This window comes from Pocillopora damicornis, chromosome 11 (assembly GCF_964200805.1).
Source record: "Pocillopora damicornis chromosome 11, jaPocDami1.2, whole genome shotgun sequence".
Classification (NCBI taxonomy): Eukaryota; Metazoa; Cnidaria; class Anthozoa; order Scleractinia; family Pocilloporidae; genus Pocillopora; species Pocillopora damicornis.
Window position 1 is genome coordinate 1,830,401 of NC_142680.1, and position 26,400 is coordinate 1,856,800.

General features: G+C 35.9%; 1 protein-coding gene and 1 long non-coding RNA gene across 8 annotated transcripts; both read right to left on the reverse strand.

The window, feature by feature from the left end:
• Nucleotides 1-1,130: 1,130 nt before the first annotated feature.
• Nucleotides 1,131-3,942, reverse strand: LOC149037034 (uncharacterized). Its single transcript, XR_016180750.1, has 2 exons — nt 3,815-3,942; nt 1,131-1,615 (listed from the first exon to the last, which is right to left on the reverse strand). It is a non-coding gene; the product is annotated as an uncharacterized LOC149037034 (long non-coding RNA).
• Nucleotides 3,943-5,802: 1,860 nt separating this feature from the next.
• Nucleotides 5,803-26,400, reverse strand: LOC113676855 (low-density lipoprotein receptor). 7 transcript variants are annotated; one of them, XM_089187012.1, is made up of 19 exons: nt 26,072-26,400; nt 21,244-21,348; nt 20,671-20,790; nt 18,153-18,281; nt 17,187-17,303; nt 16,061-16,177; nt 15,358-15,597; nt 14,424-14,540; nt 14,188-14,319; nt 13,791-13,916; nt 13,175-13,300; nt 12,588-12,978; nt 11,696-12,096; nt 10,992-11,144; nt 10,150-10,231; nt 9,696-9,820; nt 9,211-9,304; nt 8,603-8,723; nt 5,803-8,344 (listed from the first exon to the last, which is right to left on the reverse strand). In XM_089187012.1, the coding sequence occupies exons 2-19, from the start codon at nt 21,317-21,319 to the stop codon at nt 8,306-8,308; spliced, it is 2,706 nt and encodes a 901-aa protein (XP_089043138.1). In that variant the 5' UTR covers nt 21,320-21,348; nt 26,072-26,400; the 3' UTR covers nt 5,803-8,305. The 7 variants fall into 7 exon arrangements, with proteins under 7 accessions (XP_089043138.1, XP_089043136.1, XP_089043135.1 ...); XM_089187010.1 differs by having other exon boundaries at nt 16,061-16,192; XM_089187009.1 differs by lacking the exon at nt 26,072-26,400 and adding an exon at nt 25,499-25,556 and having other exon boundaries at nt 16,061-16,192.

The window sequence follows — 26,400 nt, forward strand, 5'->3', positions numbered from 1 at the left end:
TTTATCCCTTCAACTTACATGAGTGACCAAGACATCATTTCTCCTTACAAAATCAATTCAAAGTCATGCAGACCAGTAATAAGAATATAGAAAAATATTAATTACATTATCATCAGTTGATCCAATACCAAATTCTCCAAACTAACAACATACAAATTGTATGACAAACAATAAGAAGAATGAGTATTTAGATCTTAGAAATGAAAAAGTTAAGTGGTTAATTTTCAATTAGCAAACCAGCTCTTCACCCAGAGTGTGGTTCATGGTGAAACAGCAGAAGTTTAGTGGGGAATAGAAATTGGCCCCAATTGCAGTTAACAGTCAACAATTACGTGAATATGAAAGTGACCTTTGCAGTAAGGAACACTACTTGAGCAGTAGTGAAAATAAGGCCTGAAAAAAATTCAGGCCTGTACAGGATTTGAATATATATAACATATTCATATATTCACAGTTGTTTAGTCAACAATTAGTTTGCCAAATTCTGCCAAACCACATATAATGATCATAAAATTAATGCCAGAAATAAAATTCAGCCAAAAAATGTAGAAACTTGCAATCAATAACTTTGAAAAACTGTAGTAAAAAGATGCTTGTCACTACTGCTCCCACAATTTTTCACACCAAACTGGCACTCCTGCAAACTGGCCTCAGAAAAAAATGAACATGTGCAAAAGGGAATTTACTGCAATTTATGAAGAATATGGTCACTGATGTTAGGGTGCAAAGGGTTTAGTGATAAAAACATTACACCGACAACTACATGACCAATGAACATAGGTTGCTGAATCAGTGAATTTTGTTGCAAATTTAGTTTGCAAGGTCTTTTCTACTCTCCATGGTGAATAAAGCAGCCACAGCCAGGAGCCCTTAAATTTATTTGTAAAGAACAAGCCCGAAATCCAAGAAGAGTAGCCATACTTAAAGCTGCTCCACATTACGTTGACCAGGAGAGGCTCTGGTAACTAAAGGTATATGCTCATAATGCTCAACCTCAGTTTGGTTTTAAATATAATGCAGAAGTCAAGAACAACAAGACACAAAGATTCCATTTGAGCACTAAAAACTATTTTGTTTGACTTCACAGATCTGGTTCAGTCATCAAAATGTTTATTAAACATTACCTATTGCACTTTGGTCCTCTGTTTTACCACTTGGTATCCAGCTCCCTCCACTGACCTTTCCCATCCAAGATTCAACATTCTTCTTTTTCCATAGCTAATCTTCCAATCAGGTGGCCCTGTGGTAAGACTTGCCTACAGGCTACCTTCCAAGGCTTGTCCATAAGCCACCATCCAAGGCTTGTTCACAGGCCACCATCCAAGGCCAGTCCCATTCAAAGGTTTGTCCTCAAGCCACCATTCTAAGACTTGTCCATGGGCCACCATCAAAGGATTGTCCACAGGCCACCATTCCAGGGCTTGTTCACAGACCACCATCCTAGGCTTGTCCCCAAGCCACCATTCCAAGGCTTGTCCAAAGGCCACTATTCCAAAGCTTGTCTGCAGGACACCATCCAAGGTTTGTCCACAAGCCACCATCCTCAAGAGGGTTGTCCACAGGCCACCAACCAAAAAAGGGTTGCCCACAGCATATCTCCACTGACCAGCTATTCCTTGAATTAAATGCGACAAATTAGTAGTAATAGATACATGCATACCTTGCCATGTCATTTCCATAACATTCGCGAATTATTGTGCAAAGAAATAAATACTAAGTACATTCTGATTGGTCATCACCAACAATTTATGAGTGTATAGATGATGAGCTGAATGATGCATGCATTTTGATTGGTTCTAACCTATAATCTCTTGAAGGACAGAGACATAGATGGCACCACCATTAAAAAGATTCTGCTTTTTCATCATGTAAAAAATAGAATTCCATGTTTCCATTGGGTCTGCACAGTAATGGATCACAGAAGACATCAAAATGTGGTTAGAAAATCAGTGAAACACTCAGCTGTACCTTGTGCATTATTTTTTTTTAAACACATTTTGATGTCATCTGTGATATGTCACTGAACAGACACACGACAACATGAAATCTAATTGTTAAACTGATGGAACAAAAAGACAAGTGAGACCCTCTTAATAAGAAACATGTTCTTTGTCACATCTTTGTCCTTTGAGGTATTTCTTAGGTGTTTAATCCCACTCACCACTCTGGAACTTTCAAATTACCCCCCCTAAGGTAGGGAAATATGGATTTTTTTTCCAGAAATATGTACTTTTTGACTAAATGGGAGGGTCAGACAAAAAATATTTGGTTCTCAGTTACAACATATGGACATCAATTTATCCCGTCTTTACTTTATGACCAAGAGCCAAACATTTTCCATCTGGCTCAACCTGAGTCAGTCAATAACCATTTTATCAGATGACTGCCTCTCTTCTTTCTTGAATGCTTTAACCTGCTGCTCTTTATGGCCTCATTGCCCCCAGAATACATCAATTCATGGAGGGATGTTTTGTAAGTGATGTTTTTCAATTAGAGTACAAACAGGGCCTTATGAGTCATATGATATTTCACAAAACTTTTTACTTCAACGGTGGATAGTGTTCAAGGCACACTCTGATTGGTTACTTAAACTAAGAATATCCTTTGGATTTGCATCCAAATATATGGTAATCATCACAGGAATAAATGAGTTAAAATCATCTTTTAGGGCTGTATCATCTCAAAGTTGTAGAATACACTAAAACAAATATTCACCTCAGTGTTAGTGGCTTGCAATGGATATTTACCTTGCTGCCTTGTGACCAGGTAAATATCCACTACTAGCCACATCCATTTTGGTGAGTTATTGGTAATTGATAATTATACCCCATTAGTAAGTAGTGATTTTTGCACCCACTGATTGGCTGGTTCGAAAGTGACAAAATCACACATCAAGAGTTTAATTTGCAACCATGTTTCAGTACATTGTAAGAAATAAACTTATTTCTCCATATGTGTGTGGTTTATACTGTAAACAATTATTCACCTCATCGTCAGTGAAGGAGGTGGATATTTACCTTGCCACTTTGCACCTTGGTAAATATTCATCACCACCACTTCCGTGAATAATTGTGATTATTGGTCATTATTTCAGGCAATTCCCTTCTCAATAAGAAATACTAACAAATTACCTCATTGCATATTACATCCAAAATTTTTTTTTTTTCATTTGAGTCAATGTTAAGGCCAAAATATTTAACTTTCTTGGAAAATCTTAAGCAAAAAATATATTTGTCGTGGTAAATCACGTGGGCAGTACTGTGTGCCAAAAGTAAACACAAATTTGGATTTTTCCGAATGATGAGGTTGATGATACTCTCGCCACTTCTATAACCAAAATATCCCAGAAGTATATCTATTCGTACATTTATTTATTTATAACTTTTTTTAAAAATTAGATCTAAAATCCACGCGCAACGGCAAAAAATGCAAATTTAGGGTGTTGAAAATGTTTCACATGAATCCTGCACAATAAAGTACTTTTTAACACCTTTCACCCTGCAATAAGGAAATCTTTAATTAAAGTCAATAGTTGAAGTTTGAAGGCAGCAAGCTCGGCCGCTTAAAACAAGAGTTTTGAACAACTTTAAAACATCACATCACGCACGTGTTGGCGCTTAATTCTTATGCTGAATATTTGAATTTCCCGCAAAATATTGTGTACAATTGTAGTAATAGGGACTGTGTTTAAAGAATATCATGAGAATCTGATCGGATTACGAGCTTACTTTTACAGCTGAAAATAACAGTCAGCAGAAGTAATTTGACGTATTCTTATCGTAGAGTAGAGTAATTTTTCAGGTTTAGTCCTTACCTCTGAAAGTCGATGTCACACGAAGTTCCCATTCCAGAGATTTGCAGCCCCTGTGAGGAGATTTCTTCGATCCAATCACTATCAAATAAGAGCTAAAATGTACTTTAAGGCTTTTGATATTTGATTTTACGTTTTCCCCCTAGAATTTAGCTTCAAAATAGGCAGTGCATTCTATCGTTATCATAAAATCTCGATATTTACGCCGCCATGTTTGTTTTACGTTCAACTAGTTCTCAGTGCGTTTCGTCCGAGAAAACGTGTCACGTTACACGCGCGGCAAAACGCCCCAACGAGGAGCTTAGCAGGAGTGAACTTTTACGTATTGATTTGGAGAGGATGCCATTAGCTTCAATTAAATTCCCCAGCCTACCCAGTCACCCGTGAAGAGAGAGAGGCCAACGCTGAGTCACGCAAGGAACGAGCGAGACAATCCTCTCACGCACCCCTTGTATCAGCCTTTACACGAGAGGAAACAACATAACTCTAGGCTCCCTTACTCAACCATAGTAACTTGGGACTTGCATCTATTTGACCATCATCATCATCGCTCATTGCGCCAGAAGGCGCATAAGGCCATCACATTGTCCGCCCAACCCCCCCCCCCCCTCCCTTGTCGCGTGCTGCCGCCTTAGCCACATTCCAGCTCTTCCACCCCGCCTTGCCTTTCTCTTTCGACAGTCCTTCTCAGAGAGGTCTTTGGTCTCCCTCTCACCCTTCGACCCTCTGGTGTCCACTCCAATGCCGCAAAGCGGTCGTTCACACTCTCTCTGTCACCTGGCAGCTAATTTCATTTATCTCTACCATTTGAAGTACTCTCTTGTTTGTCATTCTTTGCTGCCATATCTAATCCTCAATATCCGTCTTTAGCATTGGCATTAGAAAATGTTTAGTTTTCTTTAATCGGTCTTTGTGATTTTCCATGTTTCACAACCATAAAGCAGGACCGGTCGGACTTAAGTCTTGAATAGGCGTATCTTGGTTCTCCTTTCTATTACAGCAGTCAAGAGATAATATAAACTTTTTACAGCAGTCAAACGAGAAAATTTTCCAAAGTATACTCCTGGTTTAAAATAAATTTACAAACGTTTGTTGAATTGTTGTACGAGGGATCAAACTTCAATTAGGTCTTCATTTAGTCTTATTCGGGCGGCCAAAGTGAAAAATCTTCAGTGCGGTTCCAGCAAAAAATTTTTTTTCAGCCATCAAACAAAACTTTACGAATACTTTTTTTGAGGCAGATTTAACAGTTTTCTTATTCTATTGTCATAATTGTTTTTTTAATTTTTGCAATAGATTAACGAGGTTTGATTTTTGGAAGTGAACTTATTTACGTTTGAAAAGCATAAGTCTGAACGTGCATTCCGAACTACTAGAAGGCGTTTTGGGGGGGCGGGGACACTTTAGACATTCCCGAGAAGTTACCCAATTTAACCAAGGAGCTCGCACGACGAGGGGGTAGCTAAAAAGAAAACACACGGCTTATTCTAAAAAGTCAAAACATATTGTCTTCGTACCCCTGGAAAGAGTTCTTTAAGCCCTGACTCGGGTTTTCACCACTTCTAAGTAACTTCAACCTAGAGAGTTCTTAAGGGAAAATAACTTCAGCCCCCAAGAGTGACCTGCATCTAATTTCTCCTCATAATATCTCCCTAAAATCAAACATTGAGGTTACGAGAATATCGGAAATTATCTCTAACTTTAGAAGCTCTTGATTGTCAACAATTCTTTGTCAGCACCATAGAAAATTAGTAGAAAACAGTATAGAGAATTTACATACTGATGTTAGGGTGTTTAGGGCTAGGTGCTGTTTTATATTAATGCAAAGATAGGTAGTACACATTTAGTATTCCGAGCACTACTGAATTGTAAAATCCCTTTTTGTGTGTAGTGTACATTACATTGCAAAAACATTGAATGAATATAAAATTCTTGGGGCAGTTTGTGTTGTTATGGAAAGTTCCTCTGAATTTAAAATCAAATAAAACCGGTTGTTATGAAGAGCAATCATTTTATTCCATACTTGCCGACATACAAATAGCATGGCAATTTTTAACCTCTTTAATTACTATATACATTTCTATTATCCACATAAAGAAAAGGACATTTTCCACACTTTAAATATTATATGCACTGATCTGAAGGCATTTTGCCTTCAGGCTAATCAAAGTTTACCTTAACTTTCTCTAAAACTGAATTTGATTTTAGGCTTCTATTTTATCAAGTAACTTGCAAAAAATGAATACTTAGAAAAGTATTCATATGACTTATCATACAAATAATTCTTGTGGAAAATGTTTGAACTACCTCACAATTGCATATAGTTTAGAACTACCATGTAATAAAAGTACACTCTAAGATTTGCATAACATTATTTGAACTTCAGAAATGTTGAATGAGGGTAATAAACTCTATTAAAACTTTTTAACTATCAGGTTCCAGCAAGTTTCAGCATCAATATTACCAATAGCTTAATAATAAAATAACTAAAGGTGCATTTCCTGAATACCAGTACCGCAGAACTGAAGAAATTTGAACAGTCAAGATACCATGATACAAACATCGTAAGTAGTATGAATAATATCAAAACAGAAACCAAAAATCAAACCAAACTCACATAGTCTGGACAAGATGACAAACTATTTTTGTTCAACCCTAAAGTGAGACAATGTGAAATTTCCATCAAAATAATATTGACAAAGGAGAATAATATGAATATGATCAGATTTCTCGGTAAAATATACAAACTGCCTCCAAATTTAAATGTCAATTTTCTATTTACAATTTACACTTTCACCATATGCAGTGTATTTGACATAATTCTTCTTCAAGGCCCCTATGGTTTCTTGTCCTTTTCGCCTGTTCTTTAGGAAGTTAAAAAACAAATTTGCGACAAGGGAAGAACTGGTTTGCACATAAATCAAACAATTGAGCTTGTCCAAATACAGAAAACATTGTGAAAGAGTTGCATCACATAAACTGTAGCATGTTCAATTTTGTGATCGCTATGCTTTCCTTTTTTTCTTGAAAAATATTACTGTAGAAAACAAAAATACAGCCTGACATGGGCTATGTTCATTAGTATCCTTTTGTACAGCATATTAAATAAATAAGACTGCAATCTTCCTTAAACATTTCAAAACTAAGACCTGTGTCAGTAAATGTTTTCATTGTTTTAACCAGCTGCAGCAAAATATTTATATATATTCAAGGTGTTTCATATCATTAGAAATAATTATCTCGCAGCTGGCGCAATTACATACATTTACAACACTTTAAATCTATGTGTATATGAGGGTATAAATCTGATCTTTTTACAGCTGATGCAATCATTTAGAATCATTATCATCTCCCATGTTCCTCTGAAATGTTTGTGAGCAGATATTTCCTGTGTTCTATGTATTAATTTCTATAATACTAGCCTTTATGTCCGTTAAAACATATTGACCTGATTTCTTTATATTTGAGTTTTCAAAAAGAAAATGTGACTTGCCCTTGAACAAGAGTTAATGAACAAGGCAACAGCAATCATTGCAGTAAACACTTTCATTTGCTTGATCAATTCTTTAGTTTAAGGAAGGTTCAAAAAGCCAAGATTCAGTTGTCTACACAAATCAAAAACAAAAACTTCATGAGAAAATAGTAATAACACCTGCTCAAAAACATCTCAGTTGAAACAAATCAATAATCAGGCCAGAAGAAGTCTTAATTTTTCCAGATGCTGTGTTGAAAAACAGCCAAATTCTTACCTTCTTAATGTCAAAAGGAACAGAGAAAAAATAATGTGGAGTTTTTCTAAATCTTGGCTCATCTCAGCAGTTCTTGTGCATTATTTATCTGTTTCTCTCACTCTTAGCCACTTCAAAAATATTACTCCCCGTCCCCCCCTCCCCCCCCCCCACTTCTTAGACGGAGGCAAAAACAAGAACTATTGTTTACAAAAAAAGCTGTGTGACATTAGTAATCACATCACACAGCAATCAAAGAGGCTTCAAATGAGTTTTCCCCCAAACAGACAAGTAACACTAGGAACCTTAACACAAAAAAATTACAATTATTTAAATATCACTTATACAATCTGCATGCCAAGCCATATCATCTCCAGGATGGGCTTATGAATATCTATATAACTAGATGTATATAATATATATATTCTTAATTTGACAACCTATTTAATGAATTATTACCCACTTGGCAAAGGCTGGTCAATCTTTAAAGACTGGTGCAAAAAAAAGTACTGGTACTTCTGAAGCAGAAAACATATATTTTTTTTTGGTAAAAAAAGGGAAGTTCATGTATGTTGTGGTACAAACATGAACTTCAAACAAATTTTACTACTCCTTTAAGGCTGAAATGTGCATTATCAGCTTTAAAATATAATTCAGTTCACAATGCTCTAAATTCAGACAGATAGCAGAGACAAGAATGAAAAAAATATTTGCAACAGTCTCTTCAGATTTTCTGGCCTTTGCCATTTGGATAACAATTGAAATGCTAGCAACTGTGAATTTCAACTTCATTCCGGAATGAGCTCTGGAAAAAAGAGAAAAGGAAAAAAGTCACAAAATGCCACAATACAACATAAGTTTGAGTCTTGGAATGGTAGCTTATGGAATAAACTTGAGACTTGTTCTTTACAGGTAGAAACTGCTTTAGTTATCATGGAGAGTGGAAACATCTTGGGAACTTTATTTGCCACAAATTTCACTGATTCAGCAACCCATGTTTAGAGGTCATGTAACAGGGTGTAATGTTGTTATTAATAAACCCTATAATCAAACATCAACTCACCAATAATGACTGACATTTTCCATGAGAATGACCAAATCTTATACTTATTCTATCCAGTGAGCCATTAGATTCAGTAGTTTTCTTATACACAGGGTTATCAAAACTCATTGATCTAAGATTGCTGAAAACAAATACAAAATCATTAAAATTTCTACATGATCATCAAGTAACAGAACAGGATTTTGCTACCAGAAGACTTTTCACCAAATCCCTGAAAATTCTTGGTTAGTCTTGTTCTCTTTATTTCAATTTTTTCCTTGTTTTTTCAGGACATGGTATATTATATTATATTATATTTCACTGAATCAAACAAACCCCCCCAAAAAAACAAAGTTTCAAATTCCATGAGCACAATAATTACTTGTAACTGCTGTAACACAAATACTCCAAATTGGCTTAGCAAATATTTTTCTAAATTAAAACTCACTGCCATCTCTCAGCCTTGCTCTAATCACATCTAGGAATGAGGGACTTAAAACCTAATTGATCCAGCAAAATTTGAAATGTGGTTGATGGTGATAATCACTCTTTCAGGTGACAGGGCTCTGAAGTTCTATTGTTACTTAATGATAACAACAATTAAATTACCCTGACTTGGAAACACTTACTTTCTATGTATTCTTCTGTAAATTAGCCATCCGATCAAGCCACCCAGAGCTAAAAGGACTACTACCACAGCAACTGATATTGCTGCTGTGACACCTGCAAGAAAGATACAAAGCAACAGTTGTTGACTTCATAAAACCATTATGCTAACAAAAAGAAGAAACATTTCCAAGAAATTTTCCTTCATCAGATAAGGGTTATTTGGTGCAGACCATTCTCCACCTTTAAAACCACCCAGGCTAGGTACTGAGTAATGTAAAGCCAAGACCAAATAATCTCAACTGCATTCAGGTCAAAGAAAACATTGCAAGGTGCCAATGAGAACTCAAAGTGAAAACAACAAAGCACTGCAGGGAGAAAATGAGATAATGTTGGAATTAAGTCCAAATTCTCAGATCTAAAGTTATAAGAAGTGCATGGACTTTGGTGTAGAAAATTGATGATGAGATCTTGGGAGTTTAAGACAAAGCTCATCTAGTTTACTCACCAGCATCCTCTCCTTTAAGTTCTTGCAATCCTCTCATTCCAGGTGTAGTATACGTGGGACTGGCAGTGAAAGGAGGTAGGCTGCGTTTTATGCTACAATCCTTTCCTGTAAACTCGTAAGTACATCTTAAGTAAAAAAAAAAAAAATTTAGTTTTAGGCTGGCCCAGTTCAGCATTAAAACTGATTTATAAGGAAGCCTGTATAAACAATAAAAAGCCACACAACAACACCAAAAGCTACGTTCCCAACTCTTTGCAACAAGTGTGTGGGTTCTTTAACATCCCCTGCTAACCACTACAGAGAAGATGAAGGAGACAGAGTTCAGAGTTGTCCAAGTAACATTAGAATCTTGGTTTTCATTTTTATCCATGATAATTATTCAAAAATAACAGGACAACAATACAAAAGACAACTTTCTTCCTGATTGTAAAATGCAAGGAAAAAAAAGACTTACTCGCAAGATGGTAATGCCCCTTCCTCTTTTATTACACATGTTCCACCATTACGACATGTTGTATCTGTGCATTTGAAAGCATCTAGAAAGATAAAAAAAAGTATGATGAAAACTTCATTTACTGGGATTTAGGGTAAAAATCAGCCCAAACTTAAATAATGAGTGAACAAACATTCCTTAGTCCTAGAGTTTTCCTTTCAATATGAAAAATAAAGACAAAAGACTGATTCTATAGAAAGTTTTAAACTAAAATCTTTCCAAGTTATACAAGTATTTTTTTCATCTGAGAGCAAAGAATGGTTTGTGTCTTTTTAGTTGTTTGAGCGCAAAAAAGGTTTTCCAAGCATAAATAAATCTTGCAAGCCCTACTGAGACAACATTTTGTCGCCTTCAATTAGGTAAAAGGACAAGGTACTACAGGAAATTAAGCTGCTCTGGAAATGGCATTGGGAAAAAGTATGAAATAAATTGCTCAATTGAACAAGAAAGATTTCTTCCCTAACAAAATACGTAGACAAGAGCTTTGATACCTAGCATTCTGAACTGTACTCTTAAAAATACATTACAGCAGCTATGTGAGTGAGCCTGGGTTTATGAAAGTAGATCACCAAATGATCAATTATGTCACAGCTAGAAACACTTACTCCTCAACACAAAAATTTTTCATAAAAGTGTACTAAATATCTTACTTTACTGATGGAACCTACCAGATTTGTAGGAGGGGAGAGAAACAACAAAAGCACACACACAGAAAAACCTCATCAAGTAGTTTTAAGATTAAACACCAAGAAAAAATACATTAAAAGTTCTTTTAACCAAATGTTTACAGACAAGACTGGTACCTGTTGTATTGCAGGTCCTGTGATCGTAAAGCAGATTAATACCAGAGGGGCAGTGACAGGAGAAACCATCTGGATATTTTTTAATTTTAGGAGCTAATAAACAAATATGGCTGCAGCCGCCATACTCTGCCACAACAGTGCATGGATTCATTCCTGTTTTCAAAGGAAATTGAAAAAGTTCAATTAAGATATCAATGATTTAAGCTACAATTCAGCTGCAATCCAGTCAAGTGGTCTATTTCACAAGAGCATTCCCATGATTCATCAGCATCAAGAAACTCAAGGGAACATAAATCCCCTTGCCCACTCAGCCACACACCAGTTAGGGGGTGTTCATTTAGTATGAAGGTCAGAGAATTCTCCACCTACTATGCAAACGGCCTGGGCCATTTTCACTTATACTTAAAAAATAGTCTTCTAAGACTTCACACTGTTATCTGTCTACTGCATTTCAGGGCACAGGTGCATCATAAGTTACCAACAACATTTCATCATTTCCTTGACACTTTGCCAGTACTTCTTTGCCTTACTGATACTCTTGGTATGAAAATGAAGTACAGAGTACCTTTCCCAAAATTATAATTATAATTATATATATATATATATATATATATATATATATATATATATATATATATATATATATATATATATATGTGAGGAGAGATTGCATGTCATTCAATCATGTAAGTAGTTAAAGTTACCTATAGGTTGTCGCTGTCTATGATGGACATGAATATCCATTGGTGAAAACAGATTCTCCATCACAATAGATCTCTCTTCACCAGTAAATTTATTAGCCTTGTGGATTGCATTAAGATGCCAGTCTGTCCAATAAATGTAGCTCTGGAAAATAGTCAATGCAAATGGATGGTTGATGTTCTCACTCAACACCAGCCGTCTGTTTTCTCCATTTAAATCTGATGATTCTATAGTGTGGAGTTTTGCATCTGCCCACCAAATTCTGTCAACAGTATAATCTATTGCAAGTGCATTGGGCCACAGGATGCTGGTATTAACTATCTCCAGCCTTGTTTCAAGGTCTCCATTCATTCCACACTTTTCAATCTTTGCCTTCTCACCCCAATCAGTCCAAAACATAAAACTGAAAAACAAAAAGAAATCAAATTAAAGGATTTAGATATACATGCTAACTATTCTAATTTTGACTGCAGTTACAGCAAGCAATAGCGAAAAGAAAAACAATTTAGTTTACGCATGTTTACAGCTATGACTAAGAACAAAAATTAAGTCAGATTTGACATATTTTCTCTAGAACCCTCAAATCAGCCTAGCAAGGGAGATTTGAGGAAAATCTCTCATTCACAGCTTAAATATTTTTGTTATGATTTGCCAACCGCCTAAATTATATCACCAGAATTTCAATTTTTACCATCTGCCATTTCTCCTAAACCCCATGCTTAACCTCTCAAGTGTCAACTGATAGTTACCAATAGGTTAAAACCTGCAGCTGCTCAGCAAAAAAGTCAGCTCATAATTCTGAATTATAAGGATAAGCCACACATAAAGTAACTGAGGATTCCCACAAATAGAAAACCATAAAAGAACCACAATACATTATTTACTTCCACATACCCAAGAGAAGGATGCACAACAATAGCTCTTGGTTCCTCCAGATTTGTTGTTACCAATTGAAGACGATTCTTGCCATCAAAATCAGATACCTCAATCATGTCTACACCAGTGTCTGTCCAATATAACTTCTTGTTAATCCAATCTACAGCAATTCCATCTGGTGTATGGAGGTTTATCTTCACCAAGTCTTTAACTACAGAACTGTCATACATCTTAGTTCGCCTGATATTTTCATCAATGACATCTGTCCAGAATATGTACCCACTTTCAAAGTCATAGTCTAACGCTATAGCACCCCGCTGCTCTGGTACCATTTCTGTGTAGTCAGAGGAATCAAACAAGAGGCGGCGAATGTCTTGACGATTGGCAAAAATGAGGAAGCCTGATTCACCTGTGAAAAATGAAAAAGACTCTTCATCACAAACTTGAGTTGAATGGCTCTTAAGCAATGCTGAAACCAGACAAAGCACAAATTCAAAGCTAAACTTTCTCCCTCCTTTCCTTCCTATGCCCTTATGTTGAAGTCCTTAGCCATTCATCTAAACATAAGGTACACATTTAAAAGCCAAGGTACTATGTCCACTTACCTATTGCTTTACAGGTTCGGCGATCTGGCTCCAGTTCATACCCACTTCGGCAATAACATTTGAAACTTCCTTTTGTGTTGTAACAAGTTTGGCTGCATGACCCTGGAATTTCACACTCGTTCTTATCTAGAAGGAATCATTAAAAAATCTCAAAAGAATTTCCAATGCAAATACTGAAAATAATTACCACTAGGTCTCTAACTTATGTATGGCTCCTGTGAAGTCTGTTAAAAGTGTAATTTTGTGCTGGAGGGTTAATGTTAACAGTTCCTTTTCCTCAAATCCCTCTAGTTCATTTGTGTGATGTGAAATTTTTCCTTGGAACTAGTAAAGAGAATGTGGAGTTACCCGAGGATATCACCTTCTACCTGATAAACTTGCCCTTTTTATCACCTAATTAGCAAATAATGTGCTTACATGGTAAGGAGAATTTACACACTTATCACCTCTAGGGGTTAATAATCACAGGCCTATCAAAGCTCCCTTAGTCTATTTAAAGCTACCTAGAGGATACTGCAGAACCCCTCCCTTGAATACTAGTCTACAAAAGGTGCACTGCAAGACCCTAAATGTGGAACAAAAAAGGACAATATATTTCTAATTTCTAAGGTAATACCTCTGCAAATTCTTGGATCTTCCTTATCTACTTCAAAGCCCGGACGACATGAGCAGAAGTGAGATGTTTTGGTATCATTGCAGATTTGTTGACAACGGCCATTGTGATCAATACATTCATTAATTGCTGTTCAAAAAATAATTTAACAGGATCAGCTATTTAAAGTTCTTAAATTCACATTAGAATACTGTCTTACACCTTTGCTCTAGATATAATACTTTTTCAAAAACAAGATTCATCATGGATATGAACTTTAAATACTAACAAGCTTAAACCTACTTACGATTCCAACATTTTTGTTTAGCAATACATGAGATGCCCTTGTAATAAATTTTATTTATGTGAAAACAGAGTCAATTAGATGTGACCAGCTTCATGGAAAAAAGGAGTTACTTACAACAAGTCAAAGGTTCGTCTAACTTATTCTTGCAGTCCTCATTACCATCACAAACTTTACTGTATGGAATACATTGGTCTGTTTCACCACATTGGAATTCATCATCCTTGCAAGGCTTTGGTTTTACAGGAGCTAAAAGGGGAAACATACATCTTTCCTGATTAGACAACAAGATGGTACTAAAAATTCAAAATCAAACTGAACAATACATGGAGCAATAGAACTCATCAACACACCACAATTTCGCTCATCTGAGTTGTCTAAACAGTCATTTTTGCCATCACAATGTGAGTGAATAGATATGCACCTCCCATTGGTACAACTGAACTCATTAGTACCACAGGAGGTAACATCTGAAGAAAACAAAAAATATAAGCAGAAGTTTTAGTCAATCAACATCTTCACTGCTTGCCCCTTCAGTGGATAATCTTTAAATTACACCAGCAGCCCAAGGCTAAACCTGACCTTGTGATCAAGACAGTCACCTGTTAATGACCTGGCTACTATTTTAGGGAGTTTAAGATGTCACTACAGCAACGTGTGATAAAAAGTTGCAGAAAAAGTGTAATTTATTTTCCTCTAAGATTTTGGCCAATAGCTCAATGCATTAACTGTTTCATGTTTTTGCTTTGTATGGGATGGTTAAGTACAAAGTTTTAGAACTCGCATGTTTCGCTATTGTTTTGCTCATAAGATCTTTTGTTTCACTAAGTTCTTGTTGCCATTGCTTTCTTAAATTCTCTACCGTCACATGGACAAAGGGCTTACATTTGCATTCATCCAACTAAGGTTTCTTAGAAACATGCACACATTAATTTAACCCCAAAAGGCAATTTTCAGCAGAGTGTCAAAAGCATTCAGGAATTATTTTTGTTTTGCTTTGTTTTGCTTAGTAATTTGTCCAGAAAACTCATGCAATCATCTTTACCAACCAGCTTCAAAACTAAAAGGAAATTCATCCCCACCTAGTCAGCTGCATTTCCCTGCCCTTCAAGCACTTTACTTATATTTCTCTCCATTTTCATAGGCTCCTAGTGTTTCTTTCTTTATTTTATGGGCAGTTCTTATCACTTTGCTTTTTGATTTACCATAAGCATTAAAATTCCCAAAAAAATTCTTTACTGTTGCTTTTTTAATTCAACATCAGACATTTGAAATTTTAATACTCACTGCATCCGTTCTCATCTGAGCCATCACTGCAATCATTTTCTCCATCACATACCCAACTTTCATGAACACAATCATGAGAATTGCACTGAAATTCACCATGCTTGCACACAGGACCAGTGGTTGGACAGCCAATTTCATCAGAGCCATCCTGACAATCATTGTCCCCATCACACTTGTAGGACCCCTTTATACACCGTCCACTGTTACAAGTAAACTCTGTTGGTGTGCATGTCTTGTTAGCTGTAAGAGCCCAGACAGAAACATAGATTACATGTGAGTTACCTTTAGGCCCTTAGCTGGGATGAGTATTTAAGGTAATGTAATTAGAGAAAAGTAGTGAAACAATCACAGTAAAATATCTATTATTACAAAGTTTGTAATTAAATTTTGAAACCCTAATTAAGAAGATACTCTACACTCTAGATACTCTACTCTAGATCCCTAACCCCTGTAACTTTTCCCTATGAAACACTGTGTCCCATAAATTATCCACAAACACATAATAAGAATACTCAAAATTAGCAAGAAGAAATATTTATCCTGATCTAACATCAAATTCTGGTTACTAATTTACAAGGAAATATATCGCAGCTAGAGAGGAGAATTAACAATCAGATCTCAGGAGTTTAGGGGTTAAGAGTAATTCTGCAACTGCTTGTTGTGTCACAAGTAGTGCTCACCAAAGAAAACATATACAACTTACGACAATTTTCTTCATCGGAGTTATCTTTACAGTCGTCATCAAGATCACACCGCCAGCTACGCGAGATACACTTGCCATTTGAACAGGTAAACTCATTACCATTACAAGTCTTGTTACCTGAAGAAATTGGTCCTTTTTTTCAGAGAAGAGTGGTAAAAAATAAAACGAACAAAACGTAGATTAATGAAAATTTCATCACCAGACATAGAGAGGATGACATAGTAAGGTTTAAATGCTTATTTTTTTATTCACTTTTACAGGGAGTGTTTGTAGTGAATTGTTTGGTACTTGACTGTTTAACTTCAATTTTTTATCATGGCCACAGATATTAATGAAACAGGTTACTTTGGGAACAAGGGAAATGTTTTAAATGACAGAAAATAAAACCTGATGGTCAAAATTTCATTTATGGGAATATCCAATCAAAATATTTCTCTTGTCTAAGCATAAAAATTACATTTAAGAATCTAAATAACTAAATGTCGATGACAATGTATTTCAGACAAGGCATACAATTATATCTATTATCTAATCAAACAAGTTTAATAGATTAAACATACTAAAAAAAATAGATAAACCTGACTGTTCAACATGAAAAACATGTACAGTAGTAGCAAAGTTAACATTTAATCATACATAATACCTAATTTTAAAATTAAAACATTACTTTGGCGAAATCACAAGTAATAATGATCAAAAGTTGTGAAATAGAGTTATTTACCAGACATATGAACCACTTAGAAGATGCAGACATTTGAAATTTGAATTAGGTAAAAATGAAAATTTTAATGAAATCTGTTGCGCGTGACATTTCCAAGTAGTAGCTTAAGTGACAAAAGTTTTACTTGCTGTGTTCAAGATTCCTAAGATTTCTCAAGACATTGATTCAAAGGCTGATATTGAAGATGACTCATTTAAAATTCACTTCTCAAAAAAATCAAGAATCACTCAATTTTAATGTTTCAAATTAGTTCTTGACAATTTCAATTGACCTTATCAAAACTAGAAGCAATTCGCACTCCATTTCATATTATGCTTAAAAATCTTTTAAACGGTTTAATTTTAATCAGCCGCTTTGTTAATGTCCTCTCAAATGTCTGGTGTGCTGCAGATAATGACACCTTACCACAATTTCGTTCATCACTACCATCATTACAATCCTTGTCCCGATCACAGCGCCACCGCATTGGAATGCAATGACCTTTTCCACATGCATGTTCATTCTCTGAACATGTTCTTTGGGCTACAAACAAAATTGTTTCAGATTAGCATCTACTGTGATCCAAATGATGAAAGACACTGACAATACACAAGGTTTTACACAATATTTTGAGAAATGGAACTGTAATACAAAGTGGCACAATGCAATGCTTCCATGTGAAAATTGAGCCAAAACATTTGGAATAGCTGTCCCATTTTCCAGGGTAGAAGGAAAAATGCACCAACTGCCATATTATTTTGACAACCCTGAGTGTGACAGAAATTTATACTTGTCCAATGTCATCAGCACTAGATTGTTAATCTACATTTGTACCTCTAGCCCTTTTAAACTAATGCAAAGCTGTTCTCTTAGCATTAGTTTTTCCTAAGGCTATACACTCAGTAATGGACAAAGGGTCCCCAATATCAGCATCCAATCAAATTTATGTAATTTCTGTTTTATAGAGTAATCAAGCAAGTACAGAAGCTTGTACATGTGTGAATAGTAATAATGCTATTTTGTGACAGTTAAAAGATATGAATTTAATTTTCTCATAATAAAATAGTTTTCTTCCTGCAACTGCTTAATATACTGTGTTACATAATAAGCTGAAATATGTACACGTCTGATTGGTTCTTACATATGTTCTATCAGAGAATAGACACATAAATGACATCACCATTGACAACATCTAGTTTCTCTACTAAATGAAATAAATAGATTCCATGTTTCAAGCATCTGTTCAGTTAAAGATCACAGGGGACAACAAAATTTGGTAAGGTTATCAGTAACATTCTTTGTTCTTACCACATATTGACGTCACCTGTGACCTATTGCTGAACAGACATGGCAACATGCTATCTATTAGTAAATCGATTTTTAATTACATACCACAGTTTGCAGGTTCGTCAGAATTATCCCCACAATCATCAGTGAAATCGCACACCCATCTCAGAGGAATACAACGGTGGTCAACAGTTTTGCACGCAAAGTTTGTGCTTAGATCACAATGTCTAACAGCTATAAGACAAAAAAATTAAGTTCTTTAATACACAACTTAAAATAAATTAAAGGAAAGACAAGAATAGCATTCCAACCAGAGTGATAATGCTATTATTTATCTGATGATAGATAGTAAGTTGGCCACCAGTGAGAGATTAAGGACAAAATAAAATAAACATATGTGCCAGTCTTGTTATTATGATCTGAACAATATTTATCATGCCATAGATATCTCTTACCCATAATTGAATGCTACATGGTCACTAGCATCAGTGTTGAAGATAATTTACAGCCTCACTATCCCACCTTCTGTTCAACCAAGCTGACTTAGTTTTCAAAACCTTAACACAATCTTTCCCAGGCTAAAAAGTTTTACTTTATCATAGGAAAAGGAAGTCTGCAAAAGGTGCCAAGATCCTGGTTTTACTCCACAAAACAAAAGTAACAGGGCAAGAACATTTCTCATTTTCACATTCTAGCCTAGCTACCAAGACATCAATCTCCATTCCAAGGCAAGAGAATTTCTAACATAATTACTCTGCTTGGTTACCGAAACAAAACTAGAGTGATTGCCCTGAATACTTATAGATAGCTTTCGAAACAAACTCTAAATAGCCATTTACTTTAAAATTTAACTAATGGCTTTATAAATGGCTTTTTGCACTCTGGCACCTGAGACTGATAAACAACTTATTGCTGGTGTGAAAATGGTTCGATCCTCCTTAGTTAAGATTGAGAAGGAAAAACTAAACCACTTAACAAGCTTTTTCTCTTTAGCTGATGTTTTCAAAAACAATTTTTCCTAGTTAAAAAAAATTATTTCAACTCTTTCACTCAAAGAATCATTTATATAAAGTAACGACCCCTTGTTCAGTTGTAATTATAAGTAAAAACAATATTTAGACACCAGTAAGCTACAAATGAAATATCAACCTTGAGTCACGTTGCAAAATCACAATTTCTCTCAGGAAATTTTCATATTGAATGGAGCATGTATTTCAAAGTTTACTAGCTGAGACGGTCATGTGATTCGTAGTCACTAGATTAGCATTTTTTCTTCTCCTACTTAAAAAGAACAACTTGACAAGATAGAAACATAATTCATAGAGCACTGTGTGTGTGGTGAACACAGATTTCCTTTCAATGGCATGTACCTTGGCACTAGTCTGGATTGATGTATGTCTAGGAGACTTAAGTCAAAGGTGTCTTTTACCATTAAGTTTTATAAAAAGGACTGAACAGAGACCTTTGAACCAACGCTGGAATATTTCACGTGAAAACGTCACATCTCGCTATCAGCAAAATAAATATTGAACATTTTTCGGTTAGCACGAAAGCAATTCCTTCTGCGGAACGTGGGGTGGAACGTCAAAGAATCAGCGAAAGTATCTTAAATGTTGAAACAACATTACGACTCGATCTTAGATCGGCGATGGCAAGGATTAAAACGCCTGCAAATCATTTGTTACCACAACAACTAACTCCGAGCGCAAAAATGGCGTGGGAGACGAAAAAAATTGGAGACTAAACGTCGCAGACAACGAAATTCGCAGTGAAATGAAGGAGGGCGGTGGGGCTTTTGTGTAAGTTCGCACATTTAGCGTGAGAACAAAAAACCCCATTGGGCAAAGAAATAATAAACAACCTTGCCGAACTGTTTACCAATGTTTTTTATTCTCCCAGCCAATGAAGAATTAGGAGTTGTTTGAAGTTCCGCCTGAGCTTGTGTCTTGTATGCAAATAGGAAAGTGACTACGACGAACAAAAACAAGTGAAGACTCGTAAACTAAAAATCACTGAAAATTGCCTAGTTTAATCGCGATTGTCCATCGACGGCCAAAATCGACCACAAAATCTTTGAAAGTAATCGCAGAGAACGTAGTAAAAACATAAAAAAATCTCTGGGCCGTATTGTGGAAAGCAAAATCACAGACGCAACTAGTGCTTAGATAATCCACGTACCCACGAAGGAATGGAAAACGTTGATTCTACACATGCTTATTCTGTTTCTCTGAGGATAAAAACCAAACTAAACATACTTCATCCCGCTAAAAGAAATACATGAGGTCTTCTAAGTGAGACATAAGCAAATCTTCTGATAAACTTTTCGTTCCAATCGTTTTTCATTCATATACTATTAATGGCGCATTTCCACGTCCAAACAGATGGACACGCTCTTTTGCGTTACGACTCTTCTTCCTATTACATCAAAAGAAGAAATTCTTCATCCTATCTTGAAGTTTAAAGCCTATCTCGTTAATTTAAAGGTTTAAGGTGAGAAGAAAGGAAAGAAAGAGAGAGATCTACCACGGTTTCAGCAAACGAGTGAAGCAACGCACACCACTTCAATTCACAATAACAACAAGCGGGTTCTATTTTACACATCATCAAAAGAGCGAAAACTTACGACAATTCTTCTCGTCGGAGTTATCTCCGCAATCATCTTCTCCATCACATCTCCAATTTTCAGGAATACATACCTGATTGCCACAAGCAAACTGATCTTTACCACATCGAAACTCTGCAACTGAAATCGAAGGACGGTCGTCAGCGAGTACTGTACGCAGTAGTACGAGACTACAGGGCAAACATATGATACTACTTACCGCCGTTGAATCATTGTAATCATGTAGAGAACATCAGTCGTACATGACTTATTCTACGCTTCGTAAGGAAATTATGGACGCTGCTTATCGAGTGTCTTCAAAGGAAGACAATGAAAGAAAAGAAGGGAAGTTGCTATATTCGAGATTTTACGATCCCACGACTTCGTGGCATAACCATGTCTTCTTGAATTCGCTGTTTTCCATTTTCCCACATGATATCAATGAAGATCATGAATTAAAGTATGTAATAGAAAGAAAGTTTATTCGTCATGATGGCAAAAGACATCGAGATCCATTTTGAAAATTTCATTTTACGACAACGAAAATCATAACAAAACATAACTACCGTAGAGAGATTATCGATATACGCTCACCTATTGTTTGAGCAAAATCCAAAGCGATACACACACAGACCAAAAGCTTGATCACGTTCCTCCACGATCTTGCCATGTCCAAGATTCTCTCGAGGAAAGCGTATTCTAGGGTCGAAGGAACAAGATTAACCACATTTAGCCCGTAAATCCGTCGGAATAACACATGAACTCTAAACTCGAGTCTGACGTTTGTTGTTGTCACACATACCAACCCGTTGGCGGGAAAGCTGCTAAAACACGAAAAACTGAATCCAAATATGGTCAAACTTAGATCATGTGATCTCAATTTGACCAATGGAAACTCATGAAATAGACAGCGGTTATCGCTGGTATTTCCGGAATGTTCTCGTGTATTCCTCGGGGGCCGAAGATGTGTGAAAACGCGAAAGCCAAATGGAGACGAAAGTAAACAAATTACAACGTATTTGCGCATGCCAGGATTTAAGCCAGGTACACTCTCCAAATCCTCTTAATTTGTGGAAAAATTTTAATTCTACATCCACAATATTTACTCGAACCTTAACGTGATAATTAAAAAACTTATGAACTAATTTGTTGCGGAGAAAAATAGTAATATTCTAAATGATGAAAAGTAATTTCGTTGAGATGTCTCGATGCTGAAGTTCAGATTTCTTTGGAGTAACATTCAAATTCTTGTGCCAAAATAATTTCTTTAACTGATATTAAACTGGCAAAACGAAATATTCAAGAAGTTGGATGATGATTAAATCTTATGAAAGGAACGAAATGCACGTGTTTATTACTCATAGAGTCCTATGATTGCCTCATGAAATGATGAGCCGATAACGTTGGGGATATTTATGAAGATGCTACCATTTCATTGCTTATTCAAAACATATTAGTCAGCAAAATTTTGTGCAAATGTACAGCACGCTTATGAGCTCGTAACATACAGGTTTTTTTGAAAAAAAAACTTTCAGTTGATAAAAAGGGGTTCTATTAGATTGCTTTTCTTTCTCTTTTCTATTGCATCCTTGTATTCCTGAGTTCTAACAATTGCAAAGAAGACAAAAATTTCATTTATCCGAAAACATCAATGTCAAAATGTGACCATCGCGTCAATTCTTGTCAAAGATGCACCTGTAAACACATACAAACTGTTTGTTTTCTTCCACGAAGATACGTCATAAAACGCCGAGAACTCACGGGACATTTTTTGACGCTCTATGTCGAAGGAATGTATTCACTATAAAGCGCTTTTGGTTTGAGAGAGACATCCCAAAATAGCTATCATCCAAATAGCTATCATCCAACATGGTAAGAGATATGATCTTTGAAACTAACGCTACTGATTACTTTTCATGTGGAAAATAAGATCTTCCTTAAGCAATTTCTATAAAAATAAATATTCCCACATGTCAAAGAAAATTGATCCAAATTCCACCCTTTAAATTTTGATGACATTGACAAAATAAAACCATTTCCAAAATAGTTTATTGTTAACTCTTCAACTTCTGAATTAAAGTTCGACCAAGTTGCGTTCAGTTGTTCTGATCGTTTGAATAGAAATCCAGCATCTTTCTTCAACTCATTTTATCACAGAGTAAAATGGTCAACCCCATTAGAAGAGACACAAAAGTGTCGGAACACTTGAAGTAGAAATTTCAACTCATCGATTACCATTTGAATCATAAAAAATCACCAAAAATAAATTCTATTTTTAACTTACTAAGAGACGAAAATCACTTGCATCACAACGAGAAGACGGAATTGTTCCAGAAATTTTACTAATATTTTTCTGGATGCAAATTATAACCTTTAGGCCGACGGGCTCGCGACTTAAGCTGCCATGTTAATAATACTTCAAGTAATCTTGTCAAATCCACTTTTCAGTTAACTCTCTCTTATGAACGAAGTGTTTATACCTTAAACGCTCATTTCATCTAATGCATTAAGCTGTAGCACACATTTTTGTCGGTTTTTCAACATGATAAATAAAGTTTCGGACGAGCTTGATGGATCGAAAGCGGGTATGCCACACGAGGTTCAAAGACGGCCATTTTGATGACACCTATCCCTGCTTGACCGGCTTTACTTGTTTTCACGATGTTGTTTACATCGCCATCGAGTGGTTCGCCGACACACCGGAAATATCTAATGCGGTTTTATGCAAATCCAGCATTTTGTACATCATTCTGCTCTTCACAAACTTAAACGAAGAGTTGAGAAGTTTTTGAAATTATTATGGCCCAATTAACAATTTGTAGACAATGTTTCCACTGGAGTCACAAAACATGAATTGAAACATATGAAAAAATTCCAAACATTTTTCACCCTCGCTAAGTACTTAGAGGGTCACTTATGATCAGATTGCAAGAGACAGCAAAGGAAATAAAGATTGTATGAGAAACGATAAAAAGATTGTTAGATAAAAAGGTTTTTTGATCTAACTTTTTAATCAATAATTAGTTATCAAGAGAAAAAACCGATGATTAATCTGCAAATAAATCGATCATAAGGAACAAAGAATATTTGCGATGAAATGCTGATCAAGTTAACAATTACCGCTCGAGGTTGTAAGAATTTAAGCAAACTGTGACCAAAAACTTGCCGAGTTTGCGCTGATTTCTCCAAATATCAGAGTTGCTTCGTGCACAGTGATCATTCACAAGCAAACCCACGAAAAGCGAAACCTCGATCCGAACTTCCTGGAGGCATAACTTATAGAAAATTGGGGCACCTCTGCTGATAGTATAGTGACTTATTGAAATCTAAACTTAGCAGATGTACGATGAAAGTCACTGAGGCGCCACTACAAATACATCTTTTACTTCGCCATCACGTGAGTAAGATATCCATATTGATGTTGTTTACACAATTTATGAAATCTTATCCTGAGGAACATTTGTCCAATTTAAAAGAACACATTCTCCAAAAGACTTAAAGATATTGAAAGATTCGACCACTCCTTTGCTCAAATGCGAAATATTCAGTCTGTTTGAAGAATGTTCCTGTCAGTTAGTAAGATTTATATCTGGGAGAACGTCTCATTTGAAATACCTTGGAAGATTTAATCATAAAGTCGTCGTCAAATTGTGATAGTTTCCTCGAGAAGATCATCAACTTGATGCTAAATTAAAGAATTGGACATTAAACCACAGATGAACTCGTGATTGGTAAATACGTTGCAGTTACAGCGTTACTTAAGGCTAAATTCGTGCATTCCGTCTACAATCAAATGTATGATTTTGAGAACACTGAAGTGGGGCTCTATAACTTTGCGCAATTTCGTTATTTCGTATCTGGCACGAAATAGAATTTAGCAAAGTTTTCAATCCACCGTTTACGAATAAGATCGTCTATGAGACTCACAATGAAACACTGGCCCTAAAGAACTAACCACGTACCTTAAAAAATCGATGGGACCCAAGATGAACGAGTATTAAGACACAAGAACGACGTATTCACTGCTGTCCAAAATCACGTGCAATCACGAAATCGCCAGAAAAAGATTTTGACACTTCGGAACACCAGAAGAGTTTTAATCGAACGCTATAACCTTAAATCGATGAATTGACCAGATGATTCACACAAATACGAGATGCAATCCAACGAAACTCGCCTAAAATCAACGACACGAAACGTAATAAGCATTCTTGTAGGTAGCTATACGGTTCACTTCCCGGGGGCCGCTATAGGGTCTATGACGCAAGCATTTTAACATGATATGATAACAGAACGATTTCGTAAATGACATTTGAGGTCATGATATAAATAGTCTAAATAAAAACCACGTCTTGACCAGTCAGTGCATAATCAATCAAAACATTAAACCCTCAGAAACGGTATGCGGTAATTTTGTAGAATGTTTGACCAAGGCTTTTTAGTAAAGGGATATTTCTCAAGTCCGGCATATGTATAAACTAAATCACGAGGTTTGCTAAGTATCTGATAAAACAATAACAAGTCTTAACGATTGGAAAATTTTTTAACATACCCTGAGTTGTAAATGTAATACTCTGTTGATTATAGCAGCGAGGAAAAACACGAGACTTTGGGTATCTCCGGGATTCCACTCACTCTTGTTATGGACAACTTCTTAGTATCAATTGTTCCACGAGTCTTAACGCATCTTAATACAGCAAATTCATTGAAAAATCATTGAGTATTTGCTGCTTACAGCACACGGACAAGCCATGCCATGTATGCCATGTGCTGATTTAAATATGCATGAAATGACTGATTTGGTTAACAATAGTCGGTACGGCCTCCTATTTGAAATCTACTCACGTACCCACAACTGAGCCGGGGTCTCCACTGTTTTGTCCAGAGGTCATTTCAAAAGAGTTCACTGCTCACAAGCGCTCGACTGTATAAAAGATTCTAAAGAATTTCCACACTTCAAAATAATAATGCTTTGTCTATGTTTGTGATACAAAAGATCTCTAAGGTTTTGTCTGGAAATTTATCAGCGAGCAACCTTCGTTTTTATCACCACTAATATGAAAACCGTAAAGAGAAAATAATTTAAAGTGACATTAAACCTGAAAATTCTTCATTATTTTTGAGTTGTTATAAATAAATCAAGTACAGAAATCCTGCGTATGTTGGCATGAAAGTCTCGATTTGCATTTTAGTCATAACTTATGAACATAGAACATATCCATGTCAAAATAAAGCGATCTCGACGACATGAGGATTCCCCTCAATAAATTTAGAAGCCTCTGCTCAGTTCAATCATTTACTCATTATAGCTTCGGATGAAAAAAATTTCGTAAGTGTGAATCAAATGAAAGTATTACCTCCACGATTATTCATCAATCCCTAAATAACCAATTTATCTGTGATAACTACAGACTGCACTCACCAATTTGCCAGATTTCAATGCCGTCATTAAACGTTTAGTGTAAGTAGTATTTCTGTTGTGCCCTTTATTACATAAAGGCCGGCGGAAATGGTTAAACACTCTAAAGCATAAAGGAAGTACTTCTCGTATTTCAGATGAATCCAGTCTCAGAGACCTTTGGTAATTTGTCCGAGGGCAGTGCGAGGGCGTGGAATAGTTGATTGAAAGACCAAGTTGGTTTTGTTAGTACAGCTGTTAGGTAAAACTATCAAACAGAAATGCTTGGATTTGCACGATTTCCGTGTGCTTTCGTGAGTTGGAAACAACCGCATAAGGAGGTTTCTTTGACT

Excerpts from the sequence above, each read along its gene's own strand:
- LOC113676855 (XM_089187009.1), bottom strand. The coding sequence starts at position 25,541 with ATGACCTCTGGACAAAACAGTGGAGACCCCGGCTCAGTTGTGG. Across the intron at positions 14,320-14,423 it reads CTCAGATGAGCGAAATTGTG|CTCCTGTAAAACCAAAGCCT; the intron begins GTGTGTTGATGA and ends TTCCCCTTTTAG. Across the intron at positions 9,821-10,149 it reads GGGGCATTACCATCTTGCGA|ATGTACTTACGAGTTTACAG; the intron begins GTAAGTCTTTTT and ends TTTTTACTTAAG.